The sequence below is a fragment of the Hyla sarda genome, chromosome 7, assembly GCF_029499605.1.
Source record: "Hyla sarda isolate aHylSar1 chromosome 7, aHylSar1.hap1, whole genome shotgun sequence".
In the NCBI taxonomy this organism is placed as follows: Eukaryota; Metazoa; Chordata; class Amphibia; order Anura; family Hylidae; genus Hyla; species Hyla sarda.
This window is the reverse complement of record NC_079195.1, coordinates 197,878,920-197,904,042: the sequence shown is the minus strand read 5'-3', so window position 1 is coordinate 197,904,042 and position 25,123 is coordinate 197,878,920. Positions and strand designations below refer to the sequence as shown.

Here is a 25,123-nt window from a genome sequence, read left to right as displayed (position 1 = left end):
GAATCGGGAGGCAGAGCCTCGTGTGTTACCCTCGCAAGGTGGGGGATTCTAGGAATAAAGGAAGTAAACACACCCAGGGTTTGGTCTGGGCGGCCACTCACCTTAGAGAAAAGAAAATGCGCATCACCCTTAGTTCCGGGGTACCATAGATTTCAGAGGAAGCTGCTCAGCCTAGGGGTGGTCACTGGAAGGGGGCAACCCAACCCGTCCGTATGGATGTCAGAAAGAAAAAAAAAGAAGAAAACCACCGTATCCAGGCGCTGCTTCGTCCACCAATAATCCAAAGATGCAGGATTTTAAATAAAGATGTAGATTTTATTGCAAATCAATATATAAAAATGTTTTTGTTGTTTTATTTATTATATATATCATTTTTTTTTTTATTGGTGGACGAAGCAGCGTCTAAAAGCATTTTCTAAAAGCATGACCACTATGTATAATGTATGGTGGTCCAAAAATCCATCACATAAAATCTGGTCTGAAGAAGTGGGTGGTCTTCTCAAAGAGGTGGTCTTTTCTAAAGACTTTAATATAAATGTGATTCCCTAATTTACATTTACTACCTGAATCTCCCCCCCCCCCATTTTGCTGTTTATCAATTCATGCTTGATAAACAGATTTGTAAAGTACTTCAATGAACCAAATCTTAATCCTTCCAGTACTTATCAGCTGCTGTTATTATCCATAGGAAGTTATTTTCTTTTTGAAATTCCTTTAAGTCTGACCACAGTGTTCTCTGCTGACACCTCTGTCCATGTCAAGAACTGTACAGAGCAGGAGAGGTTTTCTATGGGGATTTGCTCCTACTCTGGACAGTTCCTAAAATGGACAGAGGTGTCAGCAGAGAGCACTGTGGTCAGACAGAAAGGAAATTCAAAAAGAAAAGAACTTCCTGTGGATCATAGCAGCAGCTCATAAATGCTGGAAGGATTAAGATTTTTTTAATAGAAGTAATTTACAAATCTGTTTAACTTTCTGGCACCAGTTGATTTAAACAAAAATTTTTCCAGTGGAGTACCCCTTTAAATCTCCACACACCAGAAATGGAGAGAACTTACCAGGGGCGGACACAGACAACAGAAGGCCCCTGTGCAAAAAATATGCCTGCCCCCCCCCCACCCAGGTAATATGTTTGCTAGGTAAGCAGGTAGTACGTTTGCAAGTAGTAAATTAGGTAAGTAGAACATTCCCTAAGTAGGTAGGCAAGTAGTAAGTTTGCAAGTTATTTAGGCAGGTAGTAAGTTCAGTTGGTAGGAAGGCAAGTAAAAGGTTTGCCGCTAGGTAGGTAGGTTACCGTATATACTCGAGTATAAGCCGACCCGAATATAAGCCGAGGCCCCTAATTTCACCCCAAAATTCCAGGAAAAGTTATTGACTCGAGTATAAGCCTAGGGTTGGAAATACATCAACCCCCCCTGTCATCATCCAGACCCCCGTCATTAACACCCTCATCATCATCACCCTGTCATCATCCCCCCTTCATCACCGCCTGTCATCATCCCCCCTTCATCACCCCACACCCCCCCTTCATCATCCCCAAGTCATCATCCCACACCCCCCTTCATCATCCCCTTGTCATCATCCCCACCCCCCTTCATCATCCCCTTGTCATCATCCCCTTGTCATCATCCCCACCCCCCTTCATCATCCCCTTGTCATCATCCTCTTGTCATCATCCTCTTGTCATCATCCCACACCCCCCTTCATCATCCCCCTGTCATCATCCCACACACACCCCCTTCATCATCCCCTTGTCATAATCCCACCCCTCCTTCATCATCCCCTTGTCATCATCCCCACATGTCATCATCATCACCGCTTGTCAATGTCTGATACAGTGGTCTTCAACCTGCGGACCTCCAGATGTTTCGAAACTACAACTCCCAGCAAGCCCGGGCAGCCATCAGCTGTCCGGGCTTGCTGGGAGTTGTAGTTTTGAAACCTCTAGAGGTCCGCAGGTTGAAGACCACTGCGGCCTTCGACATCATCCAGCCCCCTCTCACCCCCTTTAGTTCTGTACTCACCTCCGCTCGGCGCTGGTCCGGTGCTGCAGGACTGTCCGGTGGGGAGGTCGTCCGGTGGGATAGTGGTTCCGGGCTGCCATCTTCAGGCTTCGGGCCCGGAATAGAGGCGTTGCCTTGACGATGACGCAGAGGGACGTTTGTAATGAACGTACCTCTACGTCGTCGTCAAGGCAACGTGACTATTCCGGGCCCGAAGAGCGGAGAAGAGGCCCCCCCGATGAAGATGGCAGCCCGGAACCACTATCCCACCAGACGACCTCCCCACCGGACAGTCCTGCAGCACCAGACCAGCGCCGAGCGGAGATGAGTACAGAACTAAAGGGGGTGAGAGGGGCTGGATGATGTCGAAGGCCGCAGTGGTCTTCAACCTGCGGACCTCCAGAGCTTTCAAAACTACAACTCCCAGCAAGCCCGGACAGCCGATGGCTGCCCGGGCTTGCTGGGAGTTGTAGTTTTGAAACCTCTGGAGGTCCGCAGGTTGAAGACCACTGAGGGCAGAGAGTTCACTCGAGTATAAGCCGAGGGGGGTGTTTTCAGCACGAAAAATCGTGCTGAAAAACTCGGCTTATACTGGAGTATATACGGTATACGTTTGTTAGGTAGGCAGGAAAAGCATTTGCTAGGTAGATAATATGTTTGGTTGGTAGGTGGGTGGCCACGTTACATTTGGTAGGTAGGCCCTTAGTCCAGTGTTTTCCAAACAGGCTTTGGCTGTTTGGGCATGCTGGGAGTTGTAGTTTTGCAACAGCTGGAGGCACTCAGGTTGGGAAACACTGGACTAAGGGCCCAGCTACCCACCAAAATGCCACCTTCTGCTGCAAAACTCTAACTTCCAGCTTAAGACTGTCCGAGCATGCTGGGAGTTGTAGTTGTGCAACAGATGGAGAGACAATGTTTCGAAAACACTGCCGTAGTTAGTGTTTCCCAACCTGGGGGCCTCCAGCTGTTGCAAAACTACAACTCCCAGCATGCCCAGACAGTCTTAAGCTGGGAGTTAGAGTTTTTCAACAGCTGAAGGCACCCAGGTTGGAAAACAATGGACTAAGGACCTACCTACCACACCTGAGTGTCTCCAGCTGTTGCAGAACTATAACTCCTAGCATGCCTGGACAGCTAAAGACTGTCAGGGGAATCCTGGGAGTTGTAGTTTTGCAACAGCTGGAAGTCCCCAGGTTGGAAAATACTGACTAAGGCAGTGTTTTCAAAACAGTGTCTCTCCAGGTGGTCCAAAACTACAACTCCCAGCATTCCCGGACAGTCTCTAGCTGTCAAGGCATGCTGGAAGCTATAGTTTTGCAACAGCTGGAGGCACACTTATTTGTAAACACTGGTGTAACACTGGAGGCACACTTATTTGTAAAACTGGTGCTGAAACAATGATGACACTGAGCGCACCGTGATTCACTGACCTGCAGGAAAAGCAGAAGGCGGCGAACAGAGAACGGGACACCAATATTGGAGCAACGGGGGAGCATAGACAGTTGAGTTAGTTTCTTTTGGAATAATTTTCATCCCTGGCACAGTGGATAAAACTAAAATAAAATACTAAAAAAGCCAGCAAGTAGAAGTAAAACGTCCGTCTTTATTCAGGGTTCTTCCTTAAAAGCCTTCATGGTGGCAGACAAACCGTGAACATATCAAAAATATGAAATATTGCACAAACAGAGGGGGGTCCCAAGCATGGCTGACGCGTTTCTGATCTATCGATCCTTACTCATAGCCTGTAGATCCTCAAATGAGGCACCCTTATATACTGCAGGGCATTTTCCCCATTCCCACAGGAAGGGAAGGGACAGGTCCACATCACATGTGCGCGTGATTAAAACAAAAACATGGGACCAAACACAGATAAATTATTCGGAGACATATCAGTAATGTAATATTAAATCTGTTTTGCTATTTAGACCATGGGGTTGAATGCAATTCAAAAGATAAATCCACATGATTTCCCTATTGTGGAGGGATCGAATATGGTCACCTCCCCTTTTATTTAGCTTCACCTTCTCAATGCCTGAGAACCTGAGGGAAGTGGTGTCTGAATTATGACATATTAGAAAATGTTTAGATATGTTAGAAATGTTCGAGCTTAAAGGGCCAGCAGCATGTCTAATGTGCTCTTGCATGCGTTTTTTAAGGGACCTTTTGGGGGAACCCACATATGTTAAGTGACATTGTGTGCACATGATTTTATATACAACAAAAGTGCTATCACAGTTTATAAAGTTGTGAATGACATGGCATTTGCCATCCACCGTACCTTCTATTTTCTGGCATTTTTCGGCAAAGGGACATACCACACACCGCGATTTTCCGCACTTGTGGAAGCCCTTGGTGCTAATCCACTGGGTGGTAACACTAGCCGTGTCCACCATACTGGGAACAAGGAGATTGGATAGAGTAGGTGCCCGCCTCGCTGCAAATCTCACACCTGACTTTATAATCTCCCCTACCGTGGGATCTGTTGATAGCAAAGGTAAGTGTTTAATTACAATGCGTTTGATGTCATTAAATTCTGGACTGTACGTGGTGACAAATGTAGGACAATCTTGTGATTCAGTTGGTTGCTTACTTGTTAAAAGGGATTTTCGATCCATAGGATCCACTCTCGACCGAGCTTTTTTCAAGAGCCATCCAGGGTCACCTCGAGCCGCCAGGCGTGTGCATGCTGCATCAGCTTCCCTGCGGTACATCTCGGTGGAAGAACTGTTCCGCTTAATTCGTATAAGTTCACCTACTGGTATGGCTCTTACTGTTTGTCTGGAATGGCATGAATTCGCCCTTAGGATGGTATTGCCTGATATCTTTTTTCTGCAAGGATCAACCTCAATTTTATTTGTATCAGGGTTGCCACGTAATATGACATCCAAAAAGGGGGTTTCACTTTTACACCATGTGTGGGTAAACGTAAGATTGAACCGATTATTATTGATATATGTCATGAATGCATCAACGGTCAGATGGTCGGACGACCAAATGATGACCACATCGTCTACATACCTCCCATACCATGCGAGGCATGTGGAAAATGGATTGGTGTCAGAAAAAATTAACTGCTCCTCCCACCAAAAAACAAAAAGCTTAGCCCGAGCTGGTGATGACTTTGCTCCCATTGAAGCACCCGTGCGCTGCAAATAAAAATTGTTACCAAACATAAAATAATTGTGTTTTAACACAAAACCTTCCACCTCAATAATATAATGTCTCAAATCCACAGAATATTTAGAAAATCTCATCAGTATATCCGAGATAGCTGATAATGCCAGGTTTTTCGGAATACTGGAATAGAGCGATTCAATGTCGCAAGTAAGCCATGACAGAGAATCGCTCCATGTGAATTCATCCATGATTTTTAGCAAGTGCTTAGTGTCCTTGATATAACTTGGGCATTACATAACCAGAGGTTGCAGTACTGAGTCCAACCACTCGCATAGGTGCTCGTTATGGGATCCGATCCCCGCCACGATCGGACACATCGGCGGCGGGAATCGGTCCTTATGCAGCTTGGGTAGTGAGTGGAAGATAGGAATAATTGGAGCAGGCACGAAAATATAATCCACTTCTTTTTGGGTCAAAATAGATCTGGCTTTCCCCTCTTCCAACAGAGTCAACAGTTCTTTTTTTAAAGGTTCAGTGGGATCCCCACAAAGTTTAAGGTAAGTTTTATCATCAGATAGTAGATTTTCATTTAAATTGATATACAGTCCCGTGTCCATACATACTACCGAGCCGCCTTTATCGGCGGATCGTTAAATTTTTGTTTTTCTTTAATTTCTTTATGGCAGCAGCCTCCTTTTTATTCAAATTAGAACAAGTTGTATTGGACATTACTTTTGATTGTAGATTAACCAAATCTTTCATGATAAGGTCCTGGAACCAATCAAAAATTGCTGGTCTGGTCTGTATGGGGTAAAAATTTAGGTTTTTAGTGGAGAAGGTATGTGCAGTATTCACTTCATCACAAATTGATATCCCACTATTTTCAAAGGAGACAGAGATCTCTAAAAGCAATTTGTTCTGCTAACGTATGCATTAGTGGTAAATCAGGGTTTATAGAAAGTTGAGGTGGGTCCGATGGTTCATCAGCATTTTCCACAAAAAAATGTTTCTTAACTGTTAAAGTTCTCACAAATTTATTTATATCCAAAATTGTCCGATAAACATCAAAATGATGTGTAGGAGAGAAACCCAGTCCTTTCCACAGGACCGAGGTTTCTTCATCTGTAATGATTTGTGCAGAAATGTTAATGACTTGAAAATCCTCTTTTATTACTTTTTCCGTTTGTCCTTGTTACGCTCCGAAGCTCTTCTTCCTATGTTTTCTGCCACCGCGCCTTCCTCGTTTTTTGACTGTCTTCTCGCATTGCGATTCTTGTGAGTGTTCACATATTGCGGTTCTGAGTCCTCGCTAGTGTCCGTGGTATCTGAACAATCTGAATTTTCAGTAATCTCCTGGTCAGAAGAACTAAATTCACATGGAGCGATTCTCTGTCATGGCTTACTTGCGACATTGAATCGCTCTATTCCTGTATTCCGAAAAACCTGGCATTATCAGCTATCTCGGATATACTGATGAGATTTTCTAAATATTCTGTGGATTTGAGACATTATATTATTGAGGTGGTAGATTTTGTGTTAAAACACAATTATTTTATGTTTGGTAACAATTTTTATATGCTGCGCACGGGTGCTTCAATGGGAGCAAAGTCATCACCAGCTCGGACTAAGCTTTTTGTTTTTTGGTGGGAGGAGCAGTTTATTTTTTCTGACACCAATCCATTTTCCACATGCCTCGCATGGTATGGGAGGTATGTAGACGATGTGGTCATCATTTGGTCGTCCGACCATCTGACCGTTGATGCATTCATGACATATATCAATAATAATCAGTTCAATCTTAAAGGGGTATTCCAGGCAAAAACTTTTACATATATATCAACTGGCTCCAGAAAGTTAAACAGATTTGTAAATTACTTCTATTAAAAATTCTTAACAATTTCAGTACTTATGAGCTTCTGAAGTTAAGGTTGTTATTTTCTGTCTAAGTGCTCTCTGATGACACCTGTCTCGGGAAACGCCCAGTTTAGAAGAGGTTTGCTATGGGGATTTGCTTCTAAATTGGGCGTTGCCCGAGACAGGTGTTATCAGAGAGGACTTAGACCGAAAAAAACAACCTTAACTTCAGAAGGTCATAAGTACTGAAAGGATTAAGAATTTTTAATAGAAGTAATTTCCAAATCTGTTTAACTTTCTGGAGCCAGTTGATATATAAAAAAAAGTTTTGGCCTGGAATACCCCTTTAAGTCCCAGGATGCCCTTGGTCTTAGTGGGGTTAAAATTTCAAAAGATTAAAATATATAAACTAAGAAGACACTGTGAAGTACGGGGATATACTTGGCAGGCCTGGAGAAATATTTTTCTAAAAGATGTTTTTATGTACTTGATGTATTTCTAGGTGTATATTAATATATATATATATATATATATATATATATATATATATATATATATATATATATATCAAAGAAGAAAGCAGCACTCCTAAAGCGTGAGTAGGTGCCTCCAGCTAGGATCCGGGTCCAGGATCCTGCATACGTAGTTCCAAGGAAAATGCTGTGGCACTCAAGGTATGGTGAAAAAATGAAAACTATTTATTCATCCCAAATGTGCAAAGAGCGATGTTTCAATGGTCTCACACCATCATTATCAAGTGGCTTGTGGCTTGGCAAGTGGCTTGATAATGATGGTGTGAGACCATTGAAACGTTGCTCTTTGCACATTTGGGATGAATAAATAGTTTTCATTTTTTCACCATACCTTGAGTGCCACAACATTTTCCTTGGAACTACGTATGCAGAATACTGGACACGGACCCTAGCAGGAGGCACCTACTCACGCTTGGAACTATATATATATATATATATATATATATATATATATATATATATACACACACACAAATCAAAAATATGTTGCAGTCTCTTGTAATACCCTTTTTATTGGACTAACAGAATTTTGTAGAGACAAGCTTTCAGGATTCCTCCCTTTATCAAGTCCAATAGACAAGGACTAATGATCAAAGGACTTTATAAATTATCAGGGAGGAATCCCAAAAGTTTGTCTCTACAAAATTCTGTTAGTCCAATAAAAAAGGTATTACAATCTGCATCACTGGACTAATACGGCTACTCACATTTACTATACAGATATACACATACCTGAAGATGGTTTAGAACCCTGTGATGTCACACATGCTTGTGATGATGTCACCGTAAGCTGTACAAGGAGGTGCGCGCCGGCTGCAGTCTCTTCAGTGTGTTTTGCATTCACAACCTGTGGTGCAAAGTGTTTGTTAGAGAGTTTCTATTTACGATAGAGAATTCAAGATTTTGACCGTTCCTTGTCTGAAGAGAGAACCACAAGGTAAGTCTCAGCCTCTTCTATTCATACATACACAGGGCTTTTTGTTTGACAGTTTTTTTATTGTTGTTGCTTTTTTTTTTCGCAAAAAAAAAAACCAAGAAATTAATTTCCAAAAGAAATAACAAAAGTTATATTTCTCATAGCATTGTGACAATACTTGGCTTAGGCATTAAACATAATAAAACGCACAGATAGTAACATGACCAGAGCTTTTTCTTGCAAAAGTGCTAAAATGCAATTATGCCCAAAAAAGCCCCCAAGAAAAAGAGTCCTAATTCATGAAGTTCTAAAAGATATAAGTCTATGAGAAAGATTTGGTGGAGTAGTAAAAGAATGACAGAAAGATTAGGGCAGAAATATAATATTATATAATAGAATTCTGTGTGTACTAACAATAGAAATACTCTGGGTACTCCGAAAGGGAACATTTTCAAATCAACTAGTGGCAGAAAGTCATATAGGGGATGGATAGATCCCAATGAGGTGGGGTAGGTTCATTATTAGTAAATGTATATAGCAGGATAGCCCAATTGTATCTACAGTATGAAGTTCACATGGCCCAGTGACCATACAGCCAAGCCCTTATAATCCGCCATTACTAGGACAGATTCAGGGTTGTCAGATATTACTAGGACCGGACAGGTTCAGGGTTATCAGATATTACTAGGACCGGACAGGTTCAGGGTTATCAGATATTACTAGGACCGGACAGGTTCAGGGTTATCAGATATTACTAGGACCAGACAGGTTCAGGGTTATCAGATATTACTAGGACCGGACAGGTTAAGGGTTATCAGATATTACTAGGACCGGACAGGTTCAGAGTTATCAGATATTACTAGGAACGGACAGGTTCAGGGTTATCAGATATTACTAGGACCGGACAGGTTCAGGGTTATCAGATATTGCTAGGACTGGACAGGTTCAGGGTTATCAGATATTACTAGGACCGGACAGGTTCAGGGTTATCAGACATTACTAGGACCGGACAGGTTTAGGGTTATCAGATATTACTAGGACCGGACAGGTTCAGGGTTATCAGACATTGGTAACCTCAGGGAAGACGTCTCCATATAAAACACTTATAGAGAAGCGTCTTCTTCTGAGGCTGCGATGGTCTTAGTGTTATCTTGTGGTTCTGCTCTGTATGAAGGATCTATTGTATAATGACAGGAATGATGACATGTTGTCTAATGTCTTCACTTATCTCTCTCTCTCTAGTGTTTTCAGGCTCTGACCTGTGACCATGGCCTCTCCACAAGACCCATTGCTGAAGGAGGAGGAAGAAGCAATGGAGGACCATAGTGATATGGATGTAGAAAAGGGCGATATCCCTGAGAGGCAGAACCTGCCATCTCTAAGCGTGATGTCCACCGCACGTTCCATCATCACCGTAGTGATCCTCGCCTTTGTTAATTTGCTCATCTATGCAAATCGCTCCAGCGTGGCAGGGGTGCTGCCTTATATACAGAAAGCATATGACACCAATGCTAGTCTGTCCGGCTTATTGAATACATTGTTCATTGGAAGCTACGTGCTGGTCGCACCAATTGCCGGATATTTGGGCGACCACTGTAATAAGAAATATACTGTTTGCGCAGGAGTCATCGTTTGGCTGAGCATGACACTTACCCTGTCATTCATCCCTGACGGGTACTTCCTGCTCTTCCTGCTGACGAGTGGACTGGTTGGAGCCGGAGAGGCGACCTTCTGCACCATCGCCCCCTCAATCATTGCAGACCTTTTTACAAGTGACCAGCGGACCCGCATGCTGAACGTGTTTTACTCCGTCATACCTGTAGGCTGCGGACTAGGATACATCATCGGGCCCAAAGTGACTGATGCAGCAAGGGGCGATTGGCACTGGGCATTTCGGGTCACCCCTGGCCTGGGCCTCATAGCTGTGGCTTTGATGATTTTGGTCACAAAGGAGCTTCCAAGAACGACTACAAACGGGAAGAAGAACAACAAATCCCAGAAGTTTGCCAAATGGGCGACAGATCTGAAAAAACTATTCAAAAATCGAAGCTTCATGTTAACCACCATGGGATCGACGGCTGTATCCTTCATAGTGGGAGCCATAGGTGTATGGGGTCCGTCATACCTGACCCACGCACGAACACTCCTACAAGAGAAGGACCCTTGCCGTGCTGAACCGTGTGACTATCACGACATCCTAATATTTGGTGTGGTTACAGTCGTTTCCGGCATTCTGGGAGTTGTAGCAGGGACGGAGATAAGTAAAAGATATCGCAAATCCAACCCACGGGCGGACCCGCTTGTGTGTGGATGCGCGATGATGCTCTCCGCCCCTTTTCTTCTGTTGGCATTGACTTTTGGCAACATCAGCCTCGTTGCCACCAACATCTTCATCTTCATCGGAGAGACGCTTCTGTCAGTAAATTTCACCCTCATATCTGACATTATACTAAAAGTAGTAACTCCGTGGAGGAGATCTTCAGCCCTGGCCGTGCAGATGACAATCTATCACCTCCTAGGTGACGCCGGCAGCCCGTACCTCATCGGCCTGATATCTGACACCTACGAACGAGGATATGCCAAATCCCCTCTTCTGAAATACCGCAGCCTGGAGTATGCCCTCATGACCTGCACCATAATGGCAGTCATCGGAGGGGCCTTCTTCATGGCCACGGCCCTATATATAGAGAGGGACGAAAAAGAAGCAGAGATGGAATCAGAACCTCCGTCATCCTCCTCCTCCTCACTGCTTCCTGCCGATGAGGACCGCGCTCCAGACTGAGGAAAAGTCATTGCTTAGCTTTATCTCGTTTACTTCATTAAAAAAAATTAAGAAAAAAAAATAACTGCATTTGTTCTATGTTCCACTTTACCCCTTATTCTCTACCCAGGGGCGGACACAGACAGCAGAGGGCCCTTGTGCAAAGAATGTGCCTGTGCCCCCCCCCCCCCCCCAAAAAAAAAAAACATCAATTGTTCCATGTGTCACTTACTCAGATGAACCCCCATATGTCACTTGCTGTATAAGTTTCTAATTATTTATTAAGGCCTCCCATATGCCGCAGCTCATTCAAGCCCCCCACATTAGGTAGCATAGATTCCCAACATTAGGTAGCATAGTTTCCCCCCATTAGGTAGCATATATTCCCTACATTAGGTAGCAGTTTCCCCACATTAGGTAGCATAGTTTGCCCACATTAGGTAGCATAGTTTCCCCCACATTAGGTAGCATAGTTTTCCCACAATAGGTAGCACAGATTCCCCAGATTAGGTAACATAGTTTCCCCACATTAGGTAGCACAGATTCCCCACATTAGGTAACATAGTTTCCCCACATTAGGTAACATAGTTTCCCCACATGAGGTAGCATAATTTGCCCACATTAGGTAGCATAGTTTCCCCACATTAGGTAGCATAGTTTCCCCACAATAGGTAGCACAGATTCCCCACTTAGGTAACATAGTTTCCCCACATTAGGTAGCACAGATTCCCCACATTAGGTAACATAGTTTCCCCACATTAGGTAACATAGTTTCCCCACATTAGGTAGCATAGTTTGCCCGCATTAGATAGCACAGATTTCCCACATTAGGTAACATAGTTTCCCTACATTAGGTAGCATAGTTTCCCCACATTAGGTAGCATAGTTTCTCCACATTAGGTAGCACAGATTCCCCACATTAGGTAACATAATTTCCCCACATTAGGTAGCACAGCTTCCCCACATTAGGTAGCATACTTTCCCCACATTAGGTAGCATAGTTTCCCCACATTAGGTAGCACAGATTCCTCACATTAGGTAACATAGTTTCCCCACATTAGGTAGCATAGATCCTCACATTAGGTAGCCATAGCCCCCCCAAACACGCAGACAGACACAGACACACACAGAGACACACTTACCTGCCCTGCACAGCGCTTCTCCTCTCCGGCAGCGGCCTGACGAATGACGAACCTACTAGGCACAAAAAAAAAAAAGGGGGCAGCAAAATGCCGCCCCTGAAAAGTGCCAACTGGGGCTTATGGTCCCACCGGGTCCCATGGTAGGGCCGACCAGAGGCGGCTCTAGACTTTGTGAGGCCTTAGGCGAAACTTGAACATGAGGCCCTGCTTTATTTTCTGCTGAAATTACATGGTGGTCTGGATGTGAGATGGTTATACTGTGACATCACTGTGTATTATCCCCGTAATGTGACATCACTGTGTATTATCTCTGTACTGTGCCATCACTCTGTGTATTATCCCTGTAATGTGACATCACTGTGTATTAACTCTGTACTGTGCTATCATTGTGTATTATCCCTGTACTGTGACGTCACTGTGTATTATCTCTGTACTGTGCCATCACTCTGTGAATTATCCCTGTACTGTGACATCACTGTGTGTATTATCCCTGTACTGTGACATCACTGTGTATTATCCCTGTACTGTGACATCACTGTGTATTATCCCTGTACTGTGACATCACTGTGGGTATTATCCCTGTACTGTGACATCACTGTGTATTATCTCTGTACTGTGCCATCACTCTGTGTATTATCCCTGTAATGTGACATCACTGTGTATTAACTCTGTACTGTGCCATCACTCTGTGTATTATCCCTGTACTGTGACATCACTGTGTGTATTATGCCTGTACTGTGACATCACTGTGTATTATCCCTGTACTGTGACATCACTGTGGGTATTATCCCTGTACTGTGACATCACTGTGTATTATCTCTGTACTGTGCCATCACTCTGTGTATTATCCCTGTACTGTGACATCACTGTGTATTATCTCTGTACTGTGCCATCACTCTGTGTATTATCCCTGTACTATGACATCACTGTGTATATTATCCCTCCCTGTACTGTGACATCACTGTGTGTATTATCTCTGTACTGTGACATCACTGTGTATTATCCCTGTACTATGACATCAATGTGTATTATCTCTGTACTGTGACATCACTGTGTATTATCCCTGTACTGTGACATCACTGTGTATATTATCCCTGTACTGTGACATCACTGTGTATATTATCCCTGTACTGTGACATCACTGTGTATTATCCCTGTACTGTGACATCACTGTGTATTATCCCTGTACTGTGACATCACTGTGTATATTATCCCTGTACTGTGACATCACTGTGTATTATCCCTGTACTGTGACCTCACTGTGTATATTATCCCTGTACTGTAACATCACTGTGTGTATTATCCCTGTACTGTGACATCACTGTGTGTATTATCCCTGTACTGTGACATCACTGTGTGTATTATCTCTCTACTGTGACATCACTGTGTGTATTATCCCTGTACTGTGACATCACTGTGTATTATCCCTGTACTGTGACATCACTCTGTATATTATCCCTGTACTGTGACATCACTCTGTATATTATCCCTGTACTGTGACATCACTGTGTATTATTCCTGTACTGTGACATCACTGTGTATTATTCCTGTACTGTGACATCACTGTGTATTATTCCTGTACTTTGACATCACTGTGTGTATTATCTCTGTACTATCACATCACTGTGTATTATCCCTGTACTGTGACATCACTGTGTATTATACCTGTACTGTGACGTCACTGTATATTATCTCTGTACTATGACATCACTGTGTATATTATCCCTCCCTGCACTGTGACATCACTGTGTGTATTATATCTGTACTGTGACATCACTGTGTATTATCCCTGTACTGTGACATCACTGTGTGTATTATCTCTGTACTGTTACATCACTGTGTGTATTATCCCTGTACTGTGACATCACTGTGTATATTATCCCTGTACTGTGACATCACTGTGTATTATCCCTGTACTGTGACAGCACTGTGTATTATCCCTGTACTGTGACATCACTGTGTATATTATCCCTGTACTGTGACATCACTGTGTATTATCCCTGTACTGTGACCTCACTGTGTATATTATCCCTGTACTGTAACATAACTGTGTGTATTATCCCTGTACTGTGACATCACTGTGTGTAATATCCCTGTACTGTGACATCACTGTGTGTATTATCTCTGTACTGTGACATCACTGTGTATATTATATCTGAACTATAACATCACTGTGTGTCATCTCTATACTGCAACATCACTGTTGATACTTACACTGCACTGTGACATCACTGTATATATTAAGCCTGTATACCCTAATGTCACTGTACATATTTACCTTGCACTGCGAGTGACAATACAGGGTAAATATGCACAGTGACATCACAGCTCAGAGTTAATATAAACAGTAATGTCTCTGTACAGGGACAATAAACAGTTTTGCCACTACAGGGTTAATAAATGCAGTGTTATCACAGTAGAGGGTAACTATACAGTGATGCCATTGTACCGGGAAAATATACACAGTGAAGTCAGCATTCAAGAATAATAAACTGTGATGTCACTACATGGTTGTTATACACAGTGACATCAAATTACAGGATGAAGCACAGTGATGTCACAGTTTATTATGAAGCACAGTGATGTCACAGTTTATTATGAAGCACAGTGATGTCAGTTTATTATGAAGCACAGTGATGTCAGTTTATTATGAAGCACAGTGATGTCACAGTTTACTATGAAGCACAGTGATGTCAGTTTATTATGAAGCACGGTGATGTCACAGTTTATTATGAAGCACAGTGATGTCACAGTTTATTATGAAGCACAGTGATGTCACAGTTTAATATGAAGCACAGTGATGTCACAGTTTATTATGAAGCACAGTGATGTCACAGTTTATTATGAAGCACAGTGATGTCACAGTTTATTATGAAGCACAGTGATGTCACAGTTTAATATGAAGCACAGTGATGTCACAGTTTATTATGAAGCACAGTGATGTCACAGTTTATTATGAAGCACAGTGATGTCACAGTTTATTATGAAGCACAGTGATGTCACAGTTTATTATGAAGCACAGTGATGTCAGTTTAATATGAAGCACAGTGATATCACAGTTTATTATGAAGCACAGTGATGTCACAGTTTATTATGAAGCACAGTGATGTCACAGTTTATTATGAAGCACAGTGATGTCACAGTTTATTATGAAGCGCAGTGATGTCAGAGTTTATTATGAAGCACAGTGATGTCACAGTTTATTATGAAGCACAGTGATGTCAGTTTATTATGAAGCACAGTGATGTCACAGTTTATTATAAAGCACAGTGATGTCAGTTTATTATGACGCACAGTGATGTCACAGTTTATTATGAAGCACAGTGATGTCACAGTTTATTATGAAGCACAGTGATGTCACAGTTTATTATGAAGCACAGTGATGTCAGTTTATTATGAAGCACAGTGATGTCACAGTTTATTATGAAGCACAGTGATGTCAGTTTATTATGAAGCACAGTGATGTCACAGTTTATTATGAAGCACAGTGATGTCACAGTTTATTATGAAGCACAGTGATGTCACAGTTTATTATGAAGCACAGTGATGTCACAGTTTATTATGAAGCACAGTGATGTCACAGTTTATTATGAAGCACAGTGATGTCAGTTTATTATGAAGCACAGTGATGTCAGTTTATTATGAAGCACAGTGATGTCACAGTTTATTATGAAGCACAGTGATGTCACAGTTTATTATGAAGCACAGTGATGTCACAGTTTATTATGAAGCACAGTGATGTCACAGTTTATTATGAAGCACAGTGATGTCACAGTTTATTATGAAGCACAGAGATGTCACAGTTTATTATGAAGCACAGTGATGTCACAGTTTATTATGAAGCACAGTGATGTCACAGTTTATTATGAAGCACAGTGATGTCAGTTTATTATGAAGCACAGTGATGTCAGTTTATTATGAAGCACAGTGATGTCACAGTTTATTATGAAGCACAGTGATGTCACTGTTTATTATGAAGCACAGTGATGTCACAGTTTATTATGAAGCACAGTGATGTCAGTTTATTATGAAGCACAGTGATGTCACAGTTTATTATGAAGCACAGTGATGTCACAGTTTATTATGAAGCACAGTGATGTCACAGTTTATTATGAAGCACAGTGATGTCAGTTTATTATGAAGCACAGTGATGTCACCGTTTATTATGAAGCACAGTGATGTCAGTTTATTATGAAGCACAGTGATGTCACAGTTTATTATGAAGCACAGTGATGTCAGTTTATTATGAAGCACAGTGATGTCACAGTTTATTATGAAGCACAGTGATGTCACCGTTTATTATGAAGCACAGTGATGTCACAGTTTATTATGAAGCAAAGTGATGTCACAGTTTATTATGAAGCACAGTGATGTCACAGTTTATTGTGAAGCACAGTGATGTCAGTTTATTATGAAGCACAGTGATGTCAGTTTATTATGAAGCACAGTGATGTCAGTTTATTATGAAGCACAGTGATGTCACAGTTTATTATGAAGCACAGTGATGTCACAGTTTATTATGAAGCACAGTGATGTCACAGTTTATTATGAAGCACAGTGATGTCACAGTTTATTATGAAGCACAGTGATGTCACAGTTTATTATGAAGCACAGTGATGTCACAGTTTATTATGAAGCACAGTGATGTCAGTTTATTATGAAGCACAGTGATGTCAGTTTATTATGAAGCACAGTGATGTCACAGTTTATTATGAAGCACAGTGATGTCACAGTTTATTATGAAGCACAGTGATGTCACAGTTTATTATGAAGCACAGTGATGTCACAGTTTATTATGAAGCACAGTGATGTCACAGTTTATTATGAAGCACAGAGATGTCACAGTTTATTATGAAGCACAGTGATGTCACAGTTTATTATGAAGCACAGTGATGTCAGTTTATTATGAAGCACAGTGATGTCAGTTTATTATGAAGCACAGTGATGTCAGTTTATTATGAAGCACAGTGATGTCACAGTTTATTATGAAGCACAGTGATGTCACTGTTTATTATGAAGCACAGTGATGTCACAGTTTATTATGAAGCACAGTGATGTCACAGTTTATTATGAAGCACAGTGATGTCAGTTTATTATGAAGCACAGTGATGTCACAGTTTATTATGAAGCACAGTGATGTCACAGTTTATTATGAAGCACAGTGATGTCACAGTTTATTATGAAGCACAGTGATGTCACTGTTTATTATGAAGCACAGTGATGTCACAGTTTATTATGAAGCACAGTGATGTCAGTTTATTATGAAGCACAGTGATGTCACAGTTTATTATGAAGCACAGTGATGTCACAGTTTATTATGAAGCACAGTGATGTCACAGTTTATTATGAAGCACAGTGATGTCAGTTTATTATGAAGCACAGTGATGTCACAGTTTATTATGAAGCACAGTGATGTCAGTTTATTATGAAGCACAGTGATGTCACAGTTTATTATGAAGCACAGTGATGTCACAGTTTATTATGAAGCACAGTGATGTCACAGTTTATTATGAAGCAGTGATGTCACCGTTTATTATGAAGCACAGTGATGTCACAGTTTATTATGAAGCAAAGTGATGTCACAGTTTATTATGAAGCACAGTGATGTCAGAGTTTATTATGAAGCACAGTGATGTCACAGTCTATTATGAAGCACAGTGATGTCACAGTTTATTATGAAGCACAGTGATGTCACAGTTTATTATGAAGCACAGTGATGTCACAGTTTATTGTGAAGCACAGTGATGTCAGTTTATTATGAAGCACAGTGATGTCACAGTTTATTATGAAGCACAGTGATGTCACAGTTTATTATGAAGCACAGTGATGTCACAGTTTATTATGAAGCACAGTGATGTCACAGTTTATTATGAAGCACAGTGATGTCAGTTTATTATGAAGCACAGTGATGTCAGTTTATTATGAAGCACAGTGATGTCACAGTTTATTATGAAGCACAGTGATGTCACAGTTTATTATGAAGCACAGTGATGTCACAGTTTATTATGAAGCACAGTGATGTCACAGTTTATTATGAAGCACAGTGATGTCACAGTTTATTATGAAGCACAGTGATGTCACAGTTTATTATGAAGCACAGTGATGTCAGTTTATTATGAAGCACAGTGATGTCACAGTTTATTATGAAGCACAGTGATGTCAGTTTATTATGAAGCACAGTGATGTCACAGTTTATTATGAAGCACAGTGATGTCACAGTTTATTATGAAGCACAGTGATGTCACAGTTTATTATGAAGCACAGTGATGTCACAGTTTATTATGAAGCACAGTGATGTCATAGAGACTACAGAATTTACAACTGTACGTATGATAAAAATGGCGGGATGCTATCGAAACGTCACACATACATGGGGGAATAAAACACTTTGGGGGAGATGTATCAATGTTGTTGTTGGTAGACGTTTTTTGTAGATCATTTTGGTTGGTCTAAATTTGGAGCAATTTCTCCAAATTTATCAAACTTGTGCAAGCCCCATGATAAATTTCGTGCAATGGTCTAAATCTCCACAAAGTTCTATTTGTAGACGTGTTCTACATCTCACAGGAATAGTGGTGTATCCTGGACGCTGGGCTTTTGTTCTATTGTTTTTCAGGATTTCACTGAGGTTTTTTTTTGTCCACCAGCAAAAACGCCTGAAAAACGGTCCCAGCTTTTCCTGCATTTTGGTAATTTTTCTTGGGGGAGATTTATCAAAAACTGTACAGAGGAAGAGTAGTGCAGTTGCCCATGGCAACCAATCAGATTGCTTCTTTACAAAAATGAAAGGAGCAATCTGATAGGTTGCTATGGGCAACTGCACCGCTCTTCCTCTACATAGGTTTTGATTAATCTCCCCCTTGTGTTTTTTCTTGCATTTTTGCTGGTGTGCGGAAACAAACATTTTTGTACCCTGTGGGCATTTTTTTCACTGCAGGTACTACTCCATGGGTCGGATGCAGAGCGCCCGCCCCACGGAGTGTAAGGAGGTAAGGAGTGATGTATAGCATATACATATACAGGGTGCAGAGCATCACTACTTACCTCCGCCCGCTGTATAGTATACAGGGGGCATAGTGTATCCATGTATACTATACAGGAGCCCAGCAAGGAAAGAGTTAACCCACACTGCAGCTCTGAGTTAAATCTTTGTGCGCTCTCCTGTATATACAGCCATCTATAGATGACTGTATATACAGGATACAGTAGGCAGACAAGAACAATTGGAGGCTCCCTGTTACACACTGCAGTATGGGCGCGCTCCCCAGGTGAGATCGCAAATGATGTCCTAACCTTTTTTTTTTCTCATTTCAGATACGTGAATGGGGAGGACAACGTCAGATTCAGTGTATTGCTATGACGACCAGCTTTTTTTAAATGTCAATAAAAGGTTTAATGAGGGCTGTGTGGGGAGTGTTTTTTTTTTTTTAAAATACATTTTTTTTTCAATGCCGGGCTTAGCGTTAGCCACAAAAACAGCTAGCGCTAACCCCCAATTATTACCCCGTTACCCACCGCCACAGGGTTGCCGGGAAGAGCCAGTACCAACAGGCCTGGAGTGTCAAAAATAGCTCTCCTGGCTGGGGTTATTTAGGTTGGGGAGAGCCAGTAATAATGGTCCTCGCCCACCCTGGTAACGTCAGGCTGTTGCTGATTGGTTGGTATCTGACTGACACTGAAAATATGGGGAACCACACACTTTTTTTTATTACAAAAAAAAACAACACATAGGCTTCCCCATATTTTCAGTGTCAATCAGACACCAACCAATCAGCAACAGCCTGACATTACCAGGATGGGCGAGGACCATTGTTACTGGCCCTCCCCAGCCTAAATAACCCAAGCCTGTTACCGCCTAGGCCAAGGAGCGCTATTTTTGATGCTCCGGGCCTGTTGGTAACGGCTCTTACCAGGGTAATAATTGGGGGTTAGCGCTAGCTGTTTTCGGGGCTAACGCTAAGCCCAGCTTAGTAATAGATTCCGTCTACAAGACGGCTTCCACTACTAAGCCTGAAATTTCAATTATAAAAAACACAACACATGAAATAAAAAATGGATTTAAAAAAACACTCCCCCCAAAGCCCTCGTTAACCCTTTTATTGACATTAAAAAAATGCTAGTCATCGTCACACTCCACCGAATCTCAGGTAGTCCTCTGCATTCACTTATCTGAAATGACAAGAAAATAAAAACACGAAAAATGGGTCAGTACATTTTTGGCGCTCTCCCCTGGGTAGAGCGCACATAATGCAGTGTGTTCCTAAAGAGGGAGCCTCTAATTGTTGCTAAACTACAACTCCCATCATGGGGGCTGTAGGTAAACAACAGCTGGAGTCTCCCTGTTTGGGAACACACTGCCAAAAAGGCTCTGTTCTCATTATGCAAAACGCATAATGAGAACAGAGCCATACTTACCACCCTGGCTTCAGGCCTGGACTGTGAAGCTCCGCCCCCTAATGATGTCATCACTAGGGGGCAGGGGCGGAGAAGTTGCAAGGGGTCTCAAGAGTGAGACCCCTGAGATCCGTCAGTCTGCCCTTGGACTACTACTCCCATCATGGGAAATTTTGTGTCCCATGATGGGAGTAGTTGTAGTACCGCAGTGCTGAGGGATGGCTCTTACACATCCCCCAGCTGCGAAACTGTATTGTGACTGTTAGGACTACTACTCCCATCATGGACAGACTCTGTCCATGATGGGAGTTGTAGTCCTCGGGCTGAAGGACAGATCGCAGCAGGTCATTCTCCAGAGACCCGCTGCGATCTGCATTTATTAATTTAAAAAGCCGACGGCAACACTGCCTCCTCCTCCTGTATACAGATGTCACAATTCATAATCCCCGCCGCCGGGAGAGGGGAGCTCTGATTGGTGGAAAGCTATTCACCACTATTAGCCAATCAGAGCTCCTGTCTTCTGGTGGGGATTATGAATTGTGACAGGTCTATACAGGGGAGCGAGTGGAGCCGCTTCTACAGTATATAATTGTTATGTCTACTGTACCCCCCCCCCCAGACTAATACTGACCCCTTCTATAGTGAGCGCTGGGACCGCTGTGTGATTGACAGGTCCCCAGCGCAAGTGTCCGGCCCCACTGACCTTTATATGTTATAAATCTTTATGATACACACTGCCCGACCTCCTCTTCATTCTTCTCAAACCGGAGACGCGTGGCTTCTGTATCATAGTCTATAGACAGAGCGCCCCCTCCCGGCCTCCACACTGCACGGGGCTGGGGTCAGACAACGGCAGGGGGCGCTCTGTCTATAGTGAAAGCAGAAGCCGCTCGTCTCCGGTATCAGAAGAATGAAGAGGAGGACGGGCAGTGTGTATCATAAAGATTTACAACATGTAACAAGGTCAGTGAGGCCGGACACTTGCGCTGGGGACCTGTCAATCACACAGCGGTCCCAGCACTCACTGTAGAAGGGGTCACTATTAGTCTGGGGGGGGGGGAAATACACATAACAATTATATACTGTAGAAGCGGCTCCACTCGCTCCCCTGTATAGACCTGTCACAATTTATAATCCCCGCCAGAAGACAGGAGCTCTGAGTGGCTAATAGTGGTGAATAGCTTTCCACCAATCAGAGCTCCCCTCTCCCGGAGGCGGGGATTATGAATCGTGACATCTGTATACAGGAGCCGATGGCAGCGCAGTGGAGCCGCATATACCGCCGGCTTTTTAAGTTAATAAATGCAGATCGCAGCGGGTCTCTGGAGAATGACCTGCTGCGATCTGTCCTTCAGCCCCAGGACTACAACTCCCATCATGGACAGAGTCTGTCCATGATGGGAATAGTAGTCCTAACAGTCACAATAGAGTCCCGCAGACAGGGGATGTGCGTCTCTCAGCGCTCCGGTACTACAACTACTCCCATTATGGGACAGATTCTGTCTCATGATGGGAGTAGTTGTTGTACTGCAGTGCTGAGAGACAGCTCCTGCATCCCCCACCTGCATCTTCCACCGTCTGCCATTTTCTACGAGTCCTTGCTAGCACTCTTAGGTTTAGACTACTTTTCTTGCAAAAAAGCGCAATTGCGCAAAAAAAAACATCTACTTTTTTTTGCGCAATTGATAAATACCAGTCCACTGGATTAGGTGGTGTACTGTAGACCAAACTGGTGACAACTTTAGAAAACTGTCCACCAAGAAAAACGCAGCTCTATGCAAAAAAAGCGCAATTGCGCAAAATTTGTAGACGTGAAAAATGTTCTAAATGCAATGATACATGTCCCCCATAGATAGATAGATAGATAGATAGATAGATAGATAGATAGATAGGTAGATAGATAGATGATATATAGATAGATAGATATGAGATAGATAGATAGATAATAGATATGAGATAGATAGATAGATAGATAGATAGATAGATAATAGATATGAGATAGATAGATAGATAGATAGATAGATATGAGAGATAATAGATATGAGATAGATAGATGATAGATGATAGATAGATATGAGATAGATAGATAGATGATATACATGTGATAGATAGATAGATAATAGATATGAGAGATAGATAGATATGAGATAGATAGATATATCAGTGTATCCCAACCAGGAGGCCTCTAGCTATTCCAAAATGACAACTTCCAGCATGTCTTTTGCTTTATGAGCATACTGGGAGTTGTAGTTTTGCAACAGCTGGAGGCCCCCTGGTTGGGAAACACTGATCTATCTATCTATCAATCATCTATCTATCCATCTATCTCCTATCTATCTATCTATATCATATCTATCTATCTATCATCTATCTATATCATATCTATCTATCATCTATCTATCATCTATTAATATATCTTTCTATCTATCTCATATCTATCTATATATCATCTATCTATCTCTCATATCTATCTATCTTTCATCTATCTCTCATCTATCTGAGATAGATAGATACATAAATAGATGGATATAGATAGATGGATAGATAGATAGATAGATAGATAGATAGATAGATATGATATAGATAGATATGAGATAGATAGATAGATAGATAGATATGAGATAGATAGATATGAGATAGATAGATATGAGATAGATAGATATGAGATAGATAGATATGAGATAGATAGAGAGATATGAGATAGATAGATAGATATGAGATAGATAGATATGAGATAGATAGATATGAGATAGATAGATATGAGATAGATAGATATGAGATAGATAGATAAAAGATAGATAGATATGAGATAGATAGATATGAGATAGATAGATATGAGATAGATAGATAGGAGATAGATAGATATGAGATAGATAGATATGAGATAGATAGATATGAGATAGATAGATATGAGATAGATAGATAAAAGATAGATAGATATGAGATAGATAGATATGAGATAGATAGATATGAGATAGATAGATAGGAGATAGATAGATATGAGATAGATAGATAGGAGATAGATAGATATGAGATAGATAGATATGAGATAGATAGATATGAGATAGATAGATATGAGATAGATAGATATGAGATAGATAGATAAAAGATAGATATGAGATAGATAGATATGAGATAGATAGATAGGAGATAGATAGATATGAGATAGATAGATAGGAGATAGATAGATATGAGATAGATAGATATGAGATAGATGGATAGATAGATAAAAAAAAAAAAAAAAACTCCAGAAGAGCAGCACAACAAAATTAAGAAAACCAATATAATGGTGCACGCTGGGTGTGGACCTTGGTGAGAGATTCACTTGTACTAGAAAAAAGCAAGAGACCAGCAGCACACAGAAAAATTAGTGCAAAAAAGGTGGAGATTTATTGCATTATTCCAGTGTACAAGCTCCTTGAGAACGGCGAAGAGAGGTCGCTGAAACGTCGCTTCTTTTGTACACTGGGATAATGCAATAAATCTTCACCTTTTTTGCACTAATTTTTCTGTGTGCTGCTGGTCTCTTGTTTTTTTTTTTTTTTGATAGATAGATAGATAATAGACAGTGGCGTTGCTAGGGTTGGTGTCACCTGGTGCGGTAGAAAATGGTGTCACCCCCATACCTACCCCCTCCCCCCAGTAAGTTTTTAGCCTGTTGTGACAGACACCACTGTTGTAGCGCATTGTGAGAAATTCCAGTATAATAATAAGATATACCAGTTTCCACAGAATGGGAAAGTGTTAAAGAAGTTTTCACCATTGAAATATACAGCTCCCAGAATTACCTACTTAGGGTACTTAAAGGGGTACTCCACTGGAAAACATTTACTTTTATATCAACTGGTGCCAGAAAGTTAAACAGATTTTTAAATTACTTCTATTTAAAATCTTAATACTTACAGTACTTATAAGCTGGTGTATGCTCCACAGGAAGTTGTGTAATTCTTTCCAGTCTGACCACAGTGCTATTTGCTGACACCTCTGTCCATGTCAGGAACTGTCCAGAGCAGGATAGGTTTGCTATGGGGATTTGCTCCTACTCTGGACAGTTCTAGATATGGACAGAGGTGTCAGCACAGAGCACTGTGGTCAGACAGAAAATAAATTAAAAAAGAAAATAACTTCCTGTGAATCGCTTATACAGCAGCTAATAAGTACTGGAAGGATTAAGATTTTTAAATAGAAGTAATTTACAAATCTGTTTAACTTTGTAGCACCAGCTGATTTAAAAAAACGTTTTCCAGTAGAGTACCCCTTTGAGCAGTGGTGAGGTTATGCTGGGAGTTGTAGTTTCACTGACCTAACTGTAGAACTGACAAGTGACTACAGCTCTGATGTAGAGAGGAGAATGTACAATGGCATCAGTGACTACAGGTGACATCTTCTCTATAGTGAGGAGA

The 25,123-nt window shown here is 41.6% G+C and overlaps 1 protein-coding gene across 1 annotated transcript; it reads left to right on the top strand.

Annotated features, from left to right (window-relative positions):
• Positions 1–8,263: 8,263 nt before the first annotated feature.
• Positions 8,264–11,255, top strand: LOC130282998 (protein spinster homolog 1-like). Its single transcript, XM_056532081.1, has 2 exons — positions 8,264–8,444; positions 9,666–11,255. The coding sequence occupies exon 2, from the start codon at positions 9,691–9,693 to the stop codon at positions 11,203–11,205; it is 1,515 nt and encodes a 504-aa protein (XP_056388056.1). The 5' UTR covers positions 8,264–8,444; positions 9,666–9,690; the 3' UTR covers positions 11,206–11,255.
• The last annotated feature ends 13,868 nt before the right edge of the window (positions 11,256–25,123 follow it).